This window comes from Hylobates moloch, unplaced genomic scaffold, assembly GCF_009828535.3.
Source record: "Hylobates moloch isolate HMO894 unplaced genomic scaffold, HMol_V3 SCAFFOLD_22, whole genome shotgun sequence".
Classification (NCBI taxonomy): Eukaryota; Metazoa; Chordata; class Mammalia; order Primates; family Hylobatidae; genus Hylobates; species Hylobates moloch.
The window spans coordinates 27,114,562-27,134,367 of record NW_026652297.1 but is presented as its reverse complement, the minus strand read 5'-3'; the positions used below and the strand labels follow the sequence as shown (position 1 = coordinate 27,134,367).

The 19,806-nt window shown below is 42.0% G+C and overlaps 1 protein-coding gene across 5 annotated transcripts in view; it reads right to left on the bottom strand.

Moving 5' to 3' along the window:
- The window catches only part of PIWIL2 (piwi like RNA-mediated gene silencing 2), an 87,370-nt gene that overhangs the window by 41,096 nt on the left and 26,468 nt on the right, over nucleotides 1-19,806 (bottom strand). For all 5 annotated transcript variants that reach the window (XM_058433438.1, XM_032143552.2, XM_032143555.2 and 2 more), the window contains 7 exons: nucleotides 19,674-19,798; nucleotides 18,425-18,505; nucleotides 18,008-18,121; nucleotides 4,659-4,847; nucleotides 3,990-4,074; nucleotides 2,829-2,918; nucleotides 776-916 (listed from right to left, as the gene is read on the bottom strand). In XM_058433438.1, the coding sequence (XP_058289421.1) occupies nucleotides 776-916; nucleotides 2,829-2,918; nucleotides 3,990-4,074; nucleotides 4,659-4,847; nucleotides 18,008-18,121; nucleotides 18,425-18,505; nucleotides 19,674-19,798 (825 nt within the window). The remainder of the gene's footprint in view (nucleotides 1-775; nucleotides 917-2,828; nucleotides 2,919-3,989; nucleotides 4,075-4,658; nucleotides 4,848-18,007; nucleotides 18,122-18,424; nucleotides 18,506-19,673; nucleotides 19,799-19,806) is intronic.

Below are 19,806 nucleotides of genomic sequence, written 5' to 3'. Positions count from 1 at the left end.
ACATGGTGAAACTCTGTCTCTACTAAAAATACAAAAATTAGCCAGGCATGGTGGTGTGCGCCTGTAAATCCAGCTACTCGGGAGGCTGAGACAGGAGAATCACTTGGAATCCGTTTCAAAAAAAAATAACACATACGAAGATTCAGTTATAAGGATGTACACTGCATCGTTATTTTTTTAAATTAGTTAATTTTTTTTGAGATGGATTCTCCCTCTGTCTCCCAGGCTAGAGTGCAGTGGCCCCATCTTGGCTCACTGCAACCTCCACCTCCCGGGTTCAAGTGATTCTCCTACCTCAGCCTCCCAAGTAGCTGGTATTACAGGCTCGTGCCTCCACACCCAGCTAATTTTTGTATTTTTAGTAGAGATGGGGTTTTACCATGTTGGCCAGGCTCTTCTCGAACTCCTGACCTAAGGTGATCCACCTGCCTCAGCCTCCCAAAGTGCTGGGATTATAGGCGTGAGCCACCACGCCTGCCCTGCATCACTATTTATAATAGAAAAATACTAAATTCAATTTGAATGTAAAAGGATAGAAAACCGTTAATAAAAAGTATCAGGCAGCCATTAGAAATACTTAGAAAAATATGACCAGGCACAAAGGTTCACACCTGTAATCCCAGTAAGACTCTATCTCAAAAAAAAAAAAAAAAAACTTAGAAAAATATTAAATGACATGGACATTCAAAATATACTGACAACAAAAGGAAAGTCACATAACTATTGCACACGTGTGTCTGTACATGTGCATACACCATCACATTTTCTGGTTTACCTTATGTACATCCTTTTGCAGACGAAGCCCCCAACGCATCAGTTCATTGGTGGCTGCCTCGTTCTTTGCAATTCTCTGCAGCAAGCATTCCAAAGCACTATGGTGTTGCTTGGGGCTCAGATTGATTTGCTGGGCCAAATCCTAAACAGAATTAACATAAAGATAACTTATAAAGATAACTTCACCAGTATGAAGTTAAATAAACCCCAGTAGGTCTAAAATGTTTCTCTTTCCCATTGAAATCAGCAGAAATTTTCAAATACCTTCAAGGACTTATTAAATATATGTCTTAAGAATGTGAATGTGATATAAGGTTAAAAATTGATTGGGAGGATGAGGTGGGTGGATTGCTTGAGCCCAGGTGTTTGAGACCAACATGGGCAACATGGGCAAGACTCTGTCTCTATAAAAAACTTTAAAAAATTAGCCAGGTAAGGTGGTGCGTGCCCTGTACTCCTAGCTACTCAGGAGGCTGAGGCAGAAGGATCACTTGAGCCCAAGGGATTGAGGCTGCAGTGAGCCATGATTGTGCCACTGCGCTCCAGCCTGGGCAACAGAGCAAGATATTGTCTCCAAAAAAAAAAAAAAAAAAAATTGAATAATAAAAGAATTTTAAATGTCATTGACTCTTTCTCTTTCATGATGTATGGATCTTATTTCTTTCTCAAAGCATGTTTTGACTTTAAAATTCCTATAAGAGCCTATGAAACAGGAAAAAAGGGGCTTGATTACACCTACTTAAAATGTGGGGCCTGGCACAGTGGCTCATGCCTGTAATCCCAGCACTCTGGGAGGCCAAGACAGGCAGATCACTTGAGCCCAGGAATTTGAGACCAGCCTGGGCAACATAGCTAGACCCCATCTGTATAATAAAACAAATATTAAAAAAGAAATAAAATTTGGGAAAAAATGTGGAAAAAATGCCACATGCGAGGCATCCAGCCAAACAAAATAGAAAACCATATTCAGTCTAACACTATATGCCATAGTATACTAGGCATTTGACGTTACCATAAGTCACTTTTTTGCCCAGAACTTGTCATGGTGTTTTGACTCATTTATAGGTGCTTGCTAAATACTGTTAAGTAAAATCTAACAGGTAGGCAGGAAGATTCTGAATCACATAAGTGAGTTCTTTATTCTTCTGAGATGAATGAATTGCACAGCTGTTATTCCCTCTGAGGTAGTCATTAGGGTCAGTAAGTCTACAGGGGTATATAGATACAGCTCGGTGATCATAAAGTCATCAGGTAACTGGGAGTTGTAAGGAAAAGGCCCTGACCTACAAGGTAGGTGAAAGTAGAAGAACTGGAAGGTAAACATAAAAGAAATCTCTCACAGGAATTTGGAGCTTCACTTCAAGCTCTTTATGATGCCACATAAAAACTGTATGTGGCATATGGGTCTAAGACAGACAAGGACTGGAAAGTGAGGCAGCAGAGAGGAGTTCAAGCACGGACAGCCCCAGACAGAGTGTGGCGGGCCGGCTCTCGGGGTCTGGACTCATGTCACCTAGGTGCTAGGTGCTGTACCCATCTCTGCTACTCAGCCCTGCCCACAGGAGCTGAGCCCAACACCCCCAGGACACTCAGGGCCCCACAAGATAAACTTCTATCCTCATCTCCCGACTTATTTGCTTTTTGCCTCATTATCTTCTCCATGCCTTCAAATAAACTGAAGGCTTTAGAAATGTTACAATAACTCAGTGCTCTCAAAGAACCTCACCCATGGTCATATGACCAGTTTACAATTATCCACCTGAATGGTGAGGATGAAGACAGAGTTGTTTGCTTCTTATTTTATAATGCAGTCCCTCTACTGTTCTAATGACCTTCAAAAGGAAGTTCTGATATGCTTTTTCACATCGTGTGTGGGAAGGGACAAGGATCATGTTTTACAGAGGAGAAAACTGGAGCCTGGAAGAATGGACAGGCCCAGGTTACAATGCAAGCCAACATCAGAGTTGGAACGTGACTCGGTTCTAACTCAAACTGTTAACCAAAAGGCTGCCTCACAAAGTGGGCATTTCTGGCTGAAAACACAGGACTCCAACCTTCATGGCTCTGAAGTCCTTCTTCATCTTCTCTGGGATTCCGGTCATAAAAGAAAGCTCGGGCAGCAGCAGGATTTCTCCTTTTAGCAGCTTTGAAGAGAGAACGAAGAGGGAAAATAAGGCAGTACAAGAGGCTCATGTTCCCGACCATACAGGACATGCCATGGCCAGGGCTGCTCCCGCAGTGATATACCTTGCACACTAAGGAGTACAAAATCCTGGAGGAGAGAGCAGTGAAATACTAGAAGTATTTTATCCTTTCTCCCTCAGTCACTATACATACAGCCTGTTGTATTAGGTCAAAGGAAAAATATTGAAACGGTCAAACGAGAGTAAAAACTAGAAAAAAAAAATCTGTCCCTCTTGGGCCTCAAGACAATGGTAAGACAATGCATCCCATCGTTAAGCAGTGTGCCTCAGTCTCACCATAACCTACTGGTCTTCAGTCTTCACATTTAAGACAGAGGAGTCAGGTAACAAAGCACCTTCCTTAAGCCTCTGGCCCTGTTAAAATAAATGTCTAGGCCAGGCGCAGTGGCTCACGCCTGTAATCCCAGCACTTTAGGAGGCCGAGGCGGGCAAATCACAAGGTCAGGAGATCGAGACCATCCTGGCTAACATGGTGAAACCCCATCTCTATTAAAAATACAAAAAATTAGCCGGGCGTGGTGGCAGGCTCCTGTAGTCCCAGCTACTCAGGAGGCTGAGGCAGGAGAATGACGTGACCCAGGAGGCGGAGCTTGCAGTGAGCCGAGATTGTGCCGCTGCACTCCAGCCTGGGTGACAGAGCCAGACTCCGTCAACTAACTAACTAACTAACTAATTAACTAAATAAATAAATAAATAAATAAATAAATAAATGTCTACACCTTTCCTCATGGATTCAGAGTTTTAATCTTCCTTCACTGGAAATTCTCCTTAACTCTTTAACCTAATAGCTTATGTGGATATTTAGCTCCGCCTCGTGGGGACTTCCAAAGCAGATCTTACCAGTATGAGTGGTGCCTCTGACTGGATGAGACAGACAAACACTTGCACAGCTTTCTGCAACCACACTAGGATCGCTACTCCATAGCTCCCACAAAGCCATGAGGACGGCTAAAAGCAGCTGACAAGATGAAGAACTTAAGCTGTAATTGTAAGCCTGACAGCCCTACTCACCATCCCATGATTATTCTGTCTCTCACTGGGCCTGTGAATCAGCAGTGGCTGGTCCTCTTCCTTAATTGTGATCCCGTAATTTTTGCTAGAACAGAGTACAGGCAGGAAAAAATTTCAGAAGCAGCATCAATACTCTTAGAGCACCACAGTCTGAGTCTCTTAACCAGGACTGAGGTACATAATTTGCATAATACTCTTGTCAAGGAGCCACTGGAAACCGATCATAATATATTTATAACCAGAAAAAGCAGGCTCAAATTATGTTGCAATTAAATATAGGAGAAATAAGGCTAAACGTTCAAGAAAGACTTTGTTCAAAACATGAGGTTAAAGGGCTCAGGCAATAGAAACATGAAATGACAGTCAAATGATTAATGACTTGAATTTAATCTCTCCAGACTTCTAATAAAATCAGAAAAAGAAATACAATTCAAAGCCCTGAGATTAATTTATATAGTAACTTCCAAATTACTAAAATAATTGAAGCCATAATGGTAGCATACTCAGGTCAAATCCCACAAACAAGCTCATTCAGTCTTAGACACATTACCAATTCAATTATTTTCAAAGTGTCAAGTGGTATGCTATTGCAGAACTCAGTATCTGCTGGAGAACGTGGACTACATCCAACCCCCACCCTGAGGCCCAAACCCAGTCTCTTCTCGCTACCTGTAGTATTCCAAGAATGTGATCTCTTTCCCATCAGACATCGTGAAGCTATCCTTCGGAGTCTTATTCCAATCCACATCATCAATACGATAGGTACGATTGTTATATCGGGTGATAACAATATTGCCAACCAGAAGCTTAGTACACTCATCCTGGAAGTGTTCTTTATTCTGCTGATAAATGGCATGCCTTTGGAAAGAGACAAAAGACTTTTGGATCACAGTGTATATCCAGAACAGTATGAAAGGGATAGGGGATCAAGTAATTGGGAATCTAATCACAGCTATATAGCACCAGAAGGCTCCAGTTCTGTTAAAAGATGGGACTCTTGGCCAGATGCAGTGGCTCACGCTTGTAATCCCAGCATTTTAGGAGGCAGAGGCAGGAGGACTGCTTGAACCCAGAAGTTGGAGACCAGCCTGGGCAACATAGTGATACCTTATTTCCTTGGTGGGGGGGAAAAAAAGGAAAAAGCTTAAGAGGGCCTGAACTGCAGGAAATAGAGAATATAGGCCTACCAGGGATGATGGCTCACAGTTGTAGTCTCAGCTATTTGAGAGGCTAAGGTGGGAGGATTGCTTGAGCTCAGGATATTGAGATCAGCCTGGGCAACATGGCAAGACCCCATCTCTAAAAAAATTAAAAAAATTAGCCAGGTGTAGTGGCATACCTTGTAGTCCCAGATACTCCAGAGACTGAGTGAGATGGGAAGATGGCTTGAACCCAGGAGTTTGAGGCTACAGTGAGCTATGACAGCATCACTGCACTCCATCCTGGGTGACAAAGTAAGGCCCTGTCCCTAAATTAATTAAAATTAATTGTTTAAAATTTCGTACTTTGAAATACTCATCAAATCACAGAAAGTTGCAAAATCTGGACATAGAGTCTCATGTACAAAACTGCCATTGCTATAGTATCATTAACTAGACTACAGATCTTACTCCATTTTCATTGTTATTTACATATGCTGGTGTGTTTGTATGTGTATACAGTTTTCTCTCATTTATAGGTTACCACAATCAGATACCAAACTGTTGCATGTCACCACCAAGGGACTATTTCCTGCTGCCCTTTTTATTCACACTCCCCCTCCTTCCCTAGATCTGGTAACTACCAGTCTATTCTCTAGCTTTGTCATTTTGAGACTGCTATAGAAATGGAACCAAAAAGTGTGCCATCTTTTGAGATAGAGAAAACTTAATCTAGGGGTAGGGATAGGAACCCATGGCAAGCCAACTACAAGTGGCAAAGGAGAAAAGCAAAGTTCTGTTAGCCTAGATTTGTCGTCTAAGTTGGGGTGAGCAGTGCATCAACCAGAAATTTAAGGGCTAAATACTGGCAATCAGAAAGCCATAGAAGGCCACACATCCTTGGCTGACTGGGAAACCATCTATGCTTAGAAGAGAGCCAAGAAATCTCAGCTGAAAGTTAAAACCCAAAAAACATGGGAGAAGTACCTGTAATTTTGAATGCATTATTCAATCTACACACAAATCCATTAGTAGAGATGGAAGCCTTATGGGGTCACGAGGTTTGAGTATAACTCCTCTCCAAATCATTATCCGAATGACTACGCTCTACAGACAAGGGGGTGATCACTAGGAAGCCAGGTCAAAATATGATAATAAGGAAAAACTGAGCAAAGACATCAGCAGCTGAACGCCACAGAAATAACAGAGTCTTTAGTCTCAATATGGATAGGTTAATTTAAAAAAAGAAATCAGAAAAATAGGCTGGGTGCAGTGGCTCACACCTGTAATCCCAGCACTTTGGGAGGCCGAGGTGGGCGGATCAGAATGTCAAGAGATCGAGACCATCCTGGACAACATGATGAAACCCGTCTCTACTAAAAATACAAAAATTAGCTGGGCGTGGGGGTGCACGCCTGTAGTCCCAGCTACTCAGAAGGCTGAGACAGGAGAATCACTTGAACCCGGGAGGCAGTGATTGCAGTGAGCCAAGATCGTGCCACTGCACTCTAGCCTGGCGACAGAGCAAGACCCTGTCTCAAAAAAAAAAAAAAAAATCAGAAAAATAAACGATCCAGACGTGCCAAAATATATTAAACAGAAAGAAAAATAAGAAATCTCCAAATATTTGAAAATTATAATACACTCTAAATAACCCACAGATCAAAGAAGAAAGCACAAGTGAAATGAGAAAATATCTTGAACTGAAGGAAAATGAAAAATCAGACAATAAAAAAATCAGGAGCTGTAGCTAATGCAGTGCTCAGAGGGACATTTGTGCCTTAAATTACATGAGAATGAAACACAGAACCTACACATTTATGATCAAATAATAACTGACAAAGGTGTCAAGGTAAATCAGCAGAGAAGGACAATCTTTTCAAGAAATAGTGCTGTGATAATTAAACATGTAACAAAAGGCACTCAGACCATTACCTGACATCACCTGTAAAAGTTAACTCAAAATGGATCGCAGATCTAAATATGAGTTAAAACCATAAACCTAAAAAAAAAACAGAAAATCTTTGTGACCTCGAGTTAGGCAATGATTTCTTGGATATGACACCAAAACCAAAACCTATGAAAGAAAAAGTATAAATTCGACTTCATCAGAATTAAAAATGTCTACTCCTTAAAAGGGACCACTGGGCTGGGCATGGTGGCTCATGCCTGTAATCCCAGCACTTTGGGAGGCTGAGGTGGGTGGATCACTTGAGCTCAGGATTTCGAGACAAGCCTGGGCAACATGATGAAACCCCATCTCTACTAAAAGTACAAAACAGCCAGGTGTGGTGGCGCATGCCTGTAGTCCCAGATACTCAGGAGGCCAAGGCATGAGAATCGGCCCGGAGGGCAGAGGCTGCAGTGAGCTGAGATGGTGCCACTGCACTCCATCCTGGGTGAAAGAGCGATACCCTGTCTCAAAAAAATAAAATAGATAAAAAGGAATAAAAAACAAACAAAAGGGACCACTGGCCGGGTGTGATGGCTCACACCTGTAATCCCAGCACTTTAGGAGGATCACTTGAGCCCAAGTGTTCAAGAACAGCCTGGGCAATGTGGTGAAACTCTATCTCTACAAAAAAAAATTTTTTTAATTAGCTGGGCATGGTGGTGCATGCCTGTAGTCACAGCTACTCAGGAGGGTGAGGTGGGAGGATTGCTTGAGCCCTAGAGGCCAAGGCTGCAGTGAGCTGTGATTGCACCCCTGCACTCCAGCCAACAGAGCAAGACTCTGTCTCAAAAAAAAGTCACCTTTAAGAAAAATGCAAAGACAAGCTACAAAATGGAAGAAAATATGCGTAAATCATGTGATACGTGCATATCATTCACCTGATAAAGGATTTGTACTTCTTATATGTAATGAATTACTGCACAACTCAGTAAAAACAACAACCCAAATATTTAAAAACAGGCAAAAGATACGAACGGATACTTCACCAAAGCAGACAAACGAATGGGAAGTACACACAGGAAAAGATGCTCTACATCATTATTCACTAGGAAAGTGTAAATCAAAACCACAATTGGATACCACTGTACACTGGTGAAAATTTCTAAAATTAAGACTGACTAAACCAAGTATTGGTGAGAATGTGGAACAACCTGAATTCTCAGGCACTGCTAGTGGGAATGTAAAACAGTACAGACACTTTGGGAAAGACTTTCCTATAAAATTAAACACACACCTACCATATGACTTGCCATTCCGCTCCCAGGTATCTACTAACCCAAAGAAATGAAAGTATATGTCCACACAAAGACTTGTACACTAATATTTATAGCAACTTATTTGTAACAGCCAAAAGCTGGAAAGAATCTGGAAACAATGGGTGAATAAATTGTGGTAGAGCCACAAGATGGAACACTACCCAGCAATTAAAAGGAATGAACATTTGCAACATACAACAACGTGAATGATTTCAAAACAACGCTGAGTGAAAGAAGCCAACCGAAAAACAATAGCAGGCAGGCAGGTGGGTGGGTGGGCTGTTGGGTGGGTCTTCTTCCTCGCCCCACTTATGCCTATAATCCCAGCGCTTTGGGAAGCTGAGGCGAGGTAGGAGAACTGCTTGGGCCCAGGAGTTCGAGACCGGCCTGGGCAACATAGTGAGGCCCCACCTCTATTAAAAAAATGTTTTTATATAGCTGGGCGTGGTGGCAGGCACCTGTAATCCCAGCTACACGGGAGAATCGCCTGAACCCGGGAGGTGGAGGTTGCAGTGAGCTGAGATCGCACCATTGCACTCCAGCCTGGGTGACAGGGAGAGATTCTGTCTCAAAAAATAAAAATAAAAATAAAAAATAAAATAAATACAATAAAAAAGAACAAGAACATAGTGATTCCATTTATATAAAATTCTAGAAAATGCAGAATAATCTCTAGTGACAGAAAGCTGACCAGCATTTGCTGCCCATGGCGTGCAGAGGAGGAACAGAAGTGGGAAGAGGCTTCAGAGAGACTTGAGTACATTTTGGGGCAATGGCCATGTCTATTTTCTTCACTGTAACATTTCACAGGTGAAATATATCAAATATATATACATATATGAAAACTCATCAAACTGTATACTTTAAACGTGTGTGGGTTTTTTATGGATGTCAATTGTACCTTTACACATCTGAAAAAAGAAATTAATGGAACAGAATAAAAGATCCGGAAATAGACTCAAACAGATTAATACTGAGTGTAGAATAAGGTGGTATTTCAAATTTGTAAGAAAAAAGATCATTGACCGGGTGCAGTGGCTCACGCCTGCAATCCCAGCACTTTGGGAAGCCGAGGCGGGTGGATCACCTGACGTCATGAGTTCAAGACCAGTCTGACCAACATGGAGAAACCCTGTCTCTACTGAAAATACAAAGTTAGCCGGGTGTGGTGGCACATGCCTGTAATCCCAGCTACTCGGGAGGCTGAGGCAGGAGAATCGCTTGAACCCAGGAGGCAGAGGTTGCAGTGAGCCGAGATCACGCCATTGCACTCCAGCCTGGGCAACAAGAGCGAAATTCCATCTCAAAAAATAAAAAAGAAAAAAGATCATTAAAAAAACAGGTTAGCTTGCTAGCCAATTTTAGAAAATTCTTTATGAATTTAAGATTAATATCTAAGAAACTAAACAATAAAACTAAATGAAAACAAATATTCATATACTCCTGAGAATAAAATAAAATTCCCACAAACTGGAAAAGATGGATTACTCTGTCACCATAGTAACAAGTAGCCATAAGAATGGGTTTTAAGCCTGTTGAATCAATCTACATCAATTTATTTCAGCAAACACACTTTTGCAAGCAAACTAATCAATGTAATCCCCTTGTTTCTATAAGCCAGCCAATCACGGATGACTTAATCCAATACGCATACCTGTGAGGGCAAATCAATCCACAAGAGTCTCGCCTGCCTGAACTATACTCTTCTCAAATATTCTATAGAAGACCAATAGTCTCTAACTGCAGTAAGCAAGAAATTCAGCTTTCTTTTTATTTCCGATAGAACAGAGGTCTCACTATCCTCTGACAATTCTGGAGGTCCAACCAAGATAATTTTGAAAACTTCCCAGGCAACATTCCAGAGATTCTCAGACCAACAATCCACTCACTGGGCCCTTGTGCTTAACTCTTTGTTCTTCAGATCTGCTGTCAAGTGAGTCAATCCCAACAACCATCTGAGGTGTGACTAGTTTCATTAAGCTCTAGTTGCTGAATCCCAATATTTATAACCAAACAGGCCTTTGTCATTAGCCTTAGGTCTTTATGTAAGCCAATTAGCCTTACTTCCTTACATAAATAGACCTTTTGGTTTAGAAGTACAGCCTCCAGCATATAATCAGACCTAGATCTTTGTGTGAGGTCATTAGCCTTTTTGTTTTGAAAGTATATCATTTGAAAATATTTTTGCCATTAGCTTTTTTTTTTTTAAATAGGGTCTCACTCCATTGGCCAGGTTGGGGTGCAGTGGTGCGATTATGGCTCACACTCACTGCAGCCTTGACATTCCAGCTCAGGTGATTCTCCCATCTCAGCCTTCCGAGTAGCTGGGATGACAGATGCGTGCCGCCATGCCCAGCTAATTTTTGTATTTTTTGTAGAGACAGGATTTTGCCATGTTGCCCAGGCTGGTTTCGAACTCTTGGGCTCAACCAATCCACCCTCCTCAGCCCTCCAAAATGCTGGGATTACTGGCATGAGTCACTGCACCCAGTCAGTTCTGTTTTTCATTTGCTTGCTTTGCTTTTACTGTTGTCTATACATATAAGGCATTTTTATTTGTTCTGGACTGTCTTTTCTGCTCAACATAAAGAAGAGTACTCTTTAGAAGAAGCCAGATGAGGCTTCATACCAATTCAGGCCATTCCTGAGAGCTTATGGTTGGAAGCCCATTAGACCAGCAACCCAACTGTAAAAATTTGGTGAAACCCCGACCCCAAATGGTTCCTATCAGCAATTTTTCATCCACTGACCCCGATCCTTCTCCTAGACTATAAATTCCCACTTTTCCTTGCTGTATTCTGAGTTGAGCCCAATCTCTCTCCCATACTGTAAATCCCCATTGCAGGGGTCCTTGTGCCCATTGCACTGGTTCTGAATAAAGTCTGCCTTATCATTCTTTAACAAGTGCCACGAATATTTTTTTCTTTTAACAGAAATCACAACTAGATGCATTACAGTAAAACTTTGAAAGCCAAAGACAAAAATAAAAAAAAATTAAAAAGATAACAGTATTATTGGTGATTGATTTGTCAACAGGAACAATGTTGAGAAACCACGGGCCAGGTGCAATAGCTTACACCTGTAATCCTAGCACTTTAGGGGGCCGAGGTAGAAGGGAGGATAACTTGAGGCCAGGATTTCGAGGTCAGCCTTGGCAACACAGTCAAACTGCATCTCTACAAAAATAAAAATAAAATAGGCTGGGCACAGTGCCTCATACCAGCACTTTGGGACGCTGAGGTAGGAGAATCACTTGAGCCCAAGAGTTCGAGACCAGCCTTGGCAACACAGTGAGACCCTGACTCTATGAAAAAATGAAAACATTAGCCAGGTGTGATGGTGCATCCCTGCAGTCCCAGCTACTTCGGAGACTGAGGTGGGAGGATTGCTTGAGCCCAGGAGTTTGAGGCTGCAGTGAATTGTGATCGTGCCACTGTACTCCAACTGGGGTAACCAAGTGAGATTCCATCAAAAAAAAAAAAAAAAAGCGAAGAATGTAAGCCAGATAATATTTCTCAAAGGGTGAAAAGAAAGTAACTGCCAAACCCAGAATTTTAAGTTAAAGGCAGGATGGAAAACATTTTTAGATAAAAATTAAAAGAATTTGTCACCAGCAGAGTCCACACTAAAGGACATATTACAAGCAGTTCTTCAGGCAAAGGGAAAGTAATCCCATATAGAATCCTGAGAGATGCAGGAAGGAATAAAGAACAAATAAAATTTCAGAAGACAACAGTAAAGAAAAACTCCCAAAGCTCCCAAAGGGGCAGGACAGGCTGAGGAGAGACATACAAAGATTCTGGAATCAGAAATTAAAACGGCTTTAGATCTTTCAACAGTAAATCTAAAAGCAAGGATGATGGAGTAGTGCCTTCAAAATTCTCAGGGTAAAGTATCTCCAAACTAGATTTATAACCTAGAGTTATATACCCAATCAAACTAGACAACTACTTTGTAAGCTAAAGACATTTTTCAAACATGTAAGGTCTCAAAATAATTTCCTCCAATGCACACTTCTGGATAATACTGGAGTATATATGTTACACCAAAACAAGGAAATAAATCAAGAAAGCAGCAGTTATGAAATCTGACATACAGGAGATTCCCCATAAGAAGGGAAGAGGGGGCCAGGCGCAGTGGCTCACGCCTGTAATCTCAGCACTTTGGGAGACTGAGGTAGGTGGATCACAAGGTGAAGAGATCGAGACCATCCTGATCAACATGGTGAGACCCCGTCTCTACTAAAAATACAAAAATTAGCTGGGCGTGGTGGTGCGCGCCTGTAGTCCCAGCTACTCAGGAGGCTGAGGCAGGAGAATCACTTGAACCTGGGAGGCGGAAGTTGCAGTGAGCTGAGATCGCACCACTGCACTCCAGCCTGGGCAACAGAGCAAGACTCCATCTCAACAAAAAAAAAAGAAGGGAAGAGGAACCCCAAGACAGTGATGGTTCAGCCAGCCTGGAGAGCAACCGGCTGAACTGAAGCCGATCAGGTTCTAACAGACATTTCTAAGATGGTATTAAATTCAGTAGGAATGGGTCATTAAATGAATTGAGAACTTACCAGTGACATAAGAAAGTAACCTTATTTTGTAAACCTTAGTTGACTTACTACCTTTTAGAAGTATGCAAACCATTCCTGGGTGATGAGAAGAAAAGCTGCTACATTTTTAAACACCGAGCTCTTCTCACCTCCAGGAAAATAAATGCTCTTTTGTGGTTTCCAGTGATCCATAAGAACAGGGAACGAAGGTGGTAGAACACCAAGCCAGTAACAGCTGCAGGGGACAAGGGAGGACAGCCTGCAGAGCTCCCTGACAGACATGGACATGCTCTCGGGGCTGAGCAGCTACACTGAGAGGGTCCATGTGTGACATAACGGGGTAATGCCTGACACAGGCCTTCTCACTATCTTGGAGAAGAGGTTCTCAAAGCTAGATCTAAAGTGGTCTAGATCACCCCAAAAATGTGGTATTTGGACAGGAGGGGAATGAAACTGACAAAATACCTAGTGTTTCAATGTATAGTAAAGGGATTACACAACTGGATGTGAATTTGAGCTTAAATTAGTGGTAAGCACATATAAAATTATGTACTTAGAAAAAAAAAGCTGAGCATAGTGGCACAAGCCTGTAGCCCCAGTTACTCAGGAAGCTGAGGCAGAAAGATCACTTGAGCCCAAAAATTCAAGGCTGCAGTGAGCTATGATCATGCCTGTGAATAGCCACTGCACTTCAGTCTGGGCCATGAAATGAGACCTTGTCTCGAAGAAAGGAGGAAAGAAGGAAAGGAAGGAAGGAAAGGAATGAATTTTTTTAGCAAAAAAAATCCAAGATAAATAACTGTGGAGAAAATAAAAATAATTTTTTTTTCCCCAGACGAAGTCTTGCTCTGTTGCCCAGGCTAGAGTGCACTGGCACAATCTCGGCTCACTGCAACCTCCACCTCCCAGGTTCAAGCGATTCTCCTGCCTCAGCCTCCGGAGTAGCTGGGACTACAGCCCTGCGCCACCACGCCCCGCTAATTTTTTGTATTTTTAGTAGAGACAGGGTTTCACCATATTGGCCAGGATGGTCTCGATCACCTGACTTCGTGATCTGCCCGCCTCGGCCTCCCAAAGTGTTGGGATTACAGGCGTGAGCTACTGCGCCCGAATTTTTTTTTTTTTTAAGACAGTCTCACTCCGTCACCCAGGCTGGAGTGCAATGGCATGATCTTGGCTCACTGCAACCTCTGCCTCCCAGGTTCCTGGGTTCAAGCGATTCTCGTGCCTCAGCCTCCCAAGTAGCTGGAATTACAGGCGTGTGCCACCTCGCCTGGCTAATTTTTGTATTTTTAGCAGAGACAGGGTTTCAACATGTTGGCCAGGCTGGTCTTGAACTGCTGACCTCAACTGATCCGCCTGCCTCGGCCTCCCAAAATGTCAGGATTACAGAGGTGAGCCACCACGTCTGGCCAAAACAAATTTCAATAAATGGAAAGACATGCCATATTTTTCAATAGGAAGACTAAGTGAACATTCTCCCTAGTCAATGCCCATCAAAATGCTAAACAACTTTTTTCTTATTTTCACTAAATTGTTCAAAGGATCAAATCAAAGATTATGTGGGCGACATTCACCATGAAAATTCTGAAAATAAAATTCTGACAAATATAAAAAACCAAAAAAGTACAGTATTTTAGACAGAATCACATTAGTTTGGACCAATAGCTCAAACTGAAAGTTCAGAAATAAATCCAGGTATTTTAGCATATAAGGCAGTGATTTGCATCTGTGGAAAAAAAGAATGTTTTTCAATAAATTGTATAATAGTACAGAGACAACCAGGATAATCCCAACTTCATATCAAGGTAAATCCATAGGGTTTGAAACACTGAAAATAGGCCTGGTGTGGTGGTTCACGCCTGTAATCCCAGCACTTTGGGAAGCTGAGGCAGGTGGATTACCTGAGGTCAGGAGTTCAAGACCACCCTGGCCAACATGGCGAAACTCTGTCTCTACTAAAAATACAAAAATTAGCCAGGTGTGGTGGCAACTACTCAGAAGGCCTGAGGCAGAAGAATCACTTGAACCCGGGAGGTGGAGGATGCAGTGAGCCAACATCATGCCATTGCACTCCAGCCTGGGCAACAGGAGTGAAACTCCATCTCAAAAAAGAAAAAAAAAAAGGAAAATAAAAGCTAGTTCTGTTTTTTGGAAGACAGAGTCTCACTTGCCTAGGCTGGAGTACAGTAGCACTATCATAGCACATTGCAGCCTTGAACCCCTGGCCTCAAGCAATCTTCCCACCTTGGCCTCCCAAAGTGCTGGGATTATAGGCATGAACCAGACCATCCCTGGCCAAGTAGACCTTTCTAAGAAGAAAAGCAAAGGCATTCACTGAAAGTACATGCAAGAAAAATAAATACATAAAAGCAAAGGCAGAAACTGCAAAAAAAGAAATAGCGGATTTGAAGACATATACTTTTATTTAATAAATATTCTTGAACATTTACTGTGTACAATTAAATCAAACTTACAGGAGGCTATTGGCTTGGACTGGGCTCCTGCACTAGGCCCAACAGAGCAAACCAAAATGGAGTTACTCATGCTGAAGTTCCATGCCACCAAATAGAAACTAAGATCTTTATCTGACTTTCTGAGAAATCAGGAGAGAGAGATAATAGCCAAATCCCCAAACAGGCCAGTTTTAGTATGATAAAGATGTCCCCTCTGCTTTAACCTTTACAAGGAAAGCAACAAACGACCAATCTCCTTTTTGTTCTGTTTCTGATTCTCTGGCCCTTTTCTGTCTATAAAGCCAATCTCCGCTGCTCAGCTCATCAGAACCCTCAAGGTGTTACCCAATTCATGAACTTCAAATAAAAGCCAGTAATTGCATCTTTTGACAGTGCTAAGCCCTATATTAGGTCTAAGTGTACAGGGTGAGCAAAAAAGACACGGCCTCTGCCAGAGGAGCTGACAGTCTAGGAGATAAAGAATAATTTTAAAAAAGTTCAAGACATCTTCAGCTTCTCTTTCTCTTATCCCACATGCACTCAGGAAATCCACTTAAGTGCTACTTTCAAAATACAGATGTCCAGAATCTGACTCCTTACCACCTCCATCGCTACCATCCTCATGGCTCCACTGGATTACCACAGCCTCTTGACTGGTGTTCCCACTTCCATCCTCAGTCAACCAAGTCTATTCTTCACACAACAACAACAGGGATCCTTTCACAATCCAAGTTGGATCTTGCCAGTGCACTGCTCAAAGTCCTGCATTTCACTCAGAGTGAAAGTTAAAACCCTCACAAAAGCCCTACAAAGCCCTATGTAATCAGCTCCTCCATTTGCTCTGCCCCTCCACCACCCTGCTTGCTCACTCGGCTCTAGCCACCCTGCATGCGCCTGCACCAGGCCTGTTTCTGTCTTAAGGTCTGTGCCTGAGCTGTCCACATGCCAAAAGCTTCTTCTCCCTTCACCTGGCTAATCTCTTACCTCTTTCAAGCATTTGCTCAAATGAGCTTGACCACTGCACTTAAAACTGCAATTCTCCACCCCCTGCCATACTACTTCTGATTGCCCTGACCGTGTGCTCTTTTTCTTTTTTTCCATGGCTCTTATCACTTTTAATGCACTATACAATTTATTATATTTATTATTTACTGTTCATCTCCCCTGCCAACAACAGAGGCTCCGTGAGGGGAGGGATCTTTGTTTTGCTATCTGATAGGTCCTAAGACTCTGGTTCATAACTGGAGCTCAGTAAGTATACACTGAAGCAATGAATGAAACGGTCAAAGAAGCAAAGATTTACAAGCCCGATAACACCCAGTGGTTGTACATAGCTGGTGGGAAAAGAAACTGAATAAATCTTCTACAGGGTAATTTGTCAAGACATAGTTAACTATTGTATTATTATAGATAGATATTAAAAGGCTTTAGAATGTTCAGCCCTCCCATTAAGTAATTCTACTTCTGAGTACACGGCCTAAAAAAATCAGATGTACAGAGACTTATGTGTAAGATGACATTTCATGCAACCACTAAAAATTATACACATCTGGCTGGGCACGGTGGCTTATGCCTGTAATCCCAGCACTTTGGGAGGCTGAGGCGGGCAGATCTCCTGAGCTCGGGAGTTCAAGACGAGCCTGGGAAACATGGTGAAACCCTGTCTCTACTAAAATACAAAAAATTAGCCAGACGTGGCAGCATGCACCTGTAGTCCTAGCTACTTGGGAGGCTGAAGCAAGAGAATTGTTTCAACACAGGAGGCAGGGGTTGCAGTGAGTTGAGATCGCACTACTGCACTTCAGCCTAAGCAACAGAGAGAGACTCTGTCTCCAAAAAAAAAAAAAGAAAAGAAAAGAAAAGAAAAAAAAATTAGTTGGGCATGGTGGCAGGCGCCTATAATTCCAGCTACTCGGGAGGCTGAGGCAGGAGAATCACTTGAACCCAAGAGGTGGAAGGTGCAGTAAGCCAAGATTGCACCACTGCACTCCAGCCTGGGTGATAGAGTGAGACTCTGTCTCAATTAAAAAAAAAAAAAAAAAAAAAAATATATATATATATATATATATATATATACACATCTGTATTTACTACAGTAACACATACATTGTATATTATTATATGCAAACTCAGCATGTGCATATATCAAACCAAGTTCTCCTAACCACAGATTTAAATAAAACTCCTTCTCAAAGCACAGCAGATGTCTATTCAGAAGCGTATCTCAGGAGGACCAGGGACAAGGGCACATATATTCAGTTCAGTTATTCTACAACTAAAAATCTAAACAGGGCTGGGTGCCACTTTGAGAGGCTGAGGTAGGAGGATCTCTTGAAGCCAGGAAACACAGCAGCCTGGGAAACATAGCAAGACCCTGTCTCTACAAAAAAAAAAAAAAAAAAATTAAAAATTAGCTGGGCATGGTAGCACACCCGTAGCCCTGGTTACTCAGAAGGCTGAGGTGGTAGTATCACTTGAACCCAGGAGTTCAGGGTTACGGCGAGCTATGATCAAACCACCGTACTCCAGCCAGGGTGACAAAACAAGACCCTGTCTCTGGGGGAAAAAACAAACAAACAGAACAATGTCTAATGTGTATTACTACCAGGTGTTACTGAACTTTTCAGAAAATCATCAGCATGTTGAAGACAGACCCCACCATTCACTCACATGACATCCAGCACAGAGTCATTCCGAATGACCTTATGGGAGACATCAGCTAGCAGGAAGAGCCCTCCATCTGTCCTTCGGATGCTAGCTGCATAGCCCGGCCAGATCTGCAATCTGGAGAGAGAGGTGGTCTTAATTGTAGGATTTTCAAAGAACACATACTTCCATGCCCTCATGTGAACAATACTTTGAGGTGATACTGCCCTTCCCCAATAGTAATGAGAAAGCCTCAGGAAACTAAGTTAATTGACATTATTGCAAACTTACTGAAAAACCAAACTAAGGAAGAGATTTAATTGATAAGCTGTATTCACTACCATAAACTACTGCTGAGATTATACTACTAAATACAATGGTTGTAATGGAAAATTTCTTTCCAGAACATTCAAAAGTGAGGAAAGGGAAAAAAGTACCAACCTGTGTTGCTGTAGTACCATAGCACTTGTAGGGTCATAAAAGTTTCTCCCCACAAGCTTCATATCTAAAAGTTTCATTACCCTGAAATAAAAAGCAAGTATGAGTTTTCTAATAGAAGAGTAAAAAAATTATGTTCCATTATTCTTAGCTACATTTGCCTTTGGAAGTCTGAAAGGTTAGAAATGTTTGTGCTCTTTGCAGAAGACAGCTTTTATATTGAGAACAATCTTGTTAAAAGAAAACCAAAAACTGCCAAAGCATTTGACTGAAAAAGCAAAGCAAAACGACAGTAGTCTTTTCCACTACTAGCTGACCAAACACTGAGTTGATTTCCCAGGTTTGATTACATTACTTTTCACCATTAACTACGAAGAATGCGAGAGCCCATTGCTAAGTGTGTGAATAACAGCGTGGCAAAGGGAGTTACGTTTATTCCTGGCAGTTCGACTTACTAGGTAGAAATTAGGTTCTATGGGCCGGGCGCGGTGGCTTACGCCTCTAATCCCAGCACTTTGGGAGGCTGAGGTAGGCAGATCACAAGGTCAGGAGATTGAGACCATCCTGGCCAACAAGATGAAACATCATCTCTATTAAAAATACAAAAATTAGCCAGGTGTGGCGGCACATGCCTGTAATCCCAGCTACTCAGGAGACTGAGGCAGGAAAATTGCTTGAACCAGGGAGTCTGAGGTTGCAGTGAGCTGAGATTGCGCCACTGCACTACAGCCTGGCGATAGAGCGAGACTCCGTCTCAAAAAAAAAAAAAAAAAGAAAAGAAATTAGGTCCTGTGTTTCATTAAATAAGAGAATAGCGGCTGTATGAAAATTAGGATGTTTCAAAAGAAGTTAAACAATTATGAGCTGTCTGTAATCCAAAAATTCAAGACCCTGAAAAAAAATCCTTCCAGCAAATATTTTTACACACAACCTCTTTAAGTAGCCCCCTTGTTACCACCACCATCAAATATGCACTATAAACAGCCGCCTTCAAAGTTCCTGAACACACCTGGAGGAACCCATTCCCCTATCCAGCTACCTCCAAACCTAATTTCATATATTCAAATCTGGTCTACCACTTGTGAGATAATTTTTGAGTAAGTTAGCCTCAATACCATCCATTTATTCATTAAATGCTTCCAAACCCATCTAGAATATACTGTCATGTATTTCCATCCAAGTATCTTGAAGAACATTACTGTAAATACAAGACTGAAGTTAAAGGACAATAGAACTTCGGCTGTTTTCTTACCGACGGAAAACAACATTGTAGAAGGGAATGCACAGGTCAGAGGAGGGCTCCAAGATTTTTGTCATCTGAATCTTAATGCTGATTTCAGCACTGTCTGTTTTCCTTTGACTTTTTAACTCAAGAACCTAACAAA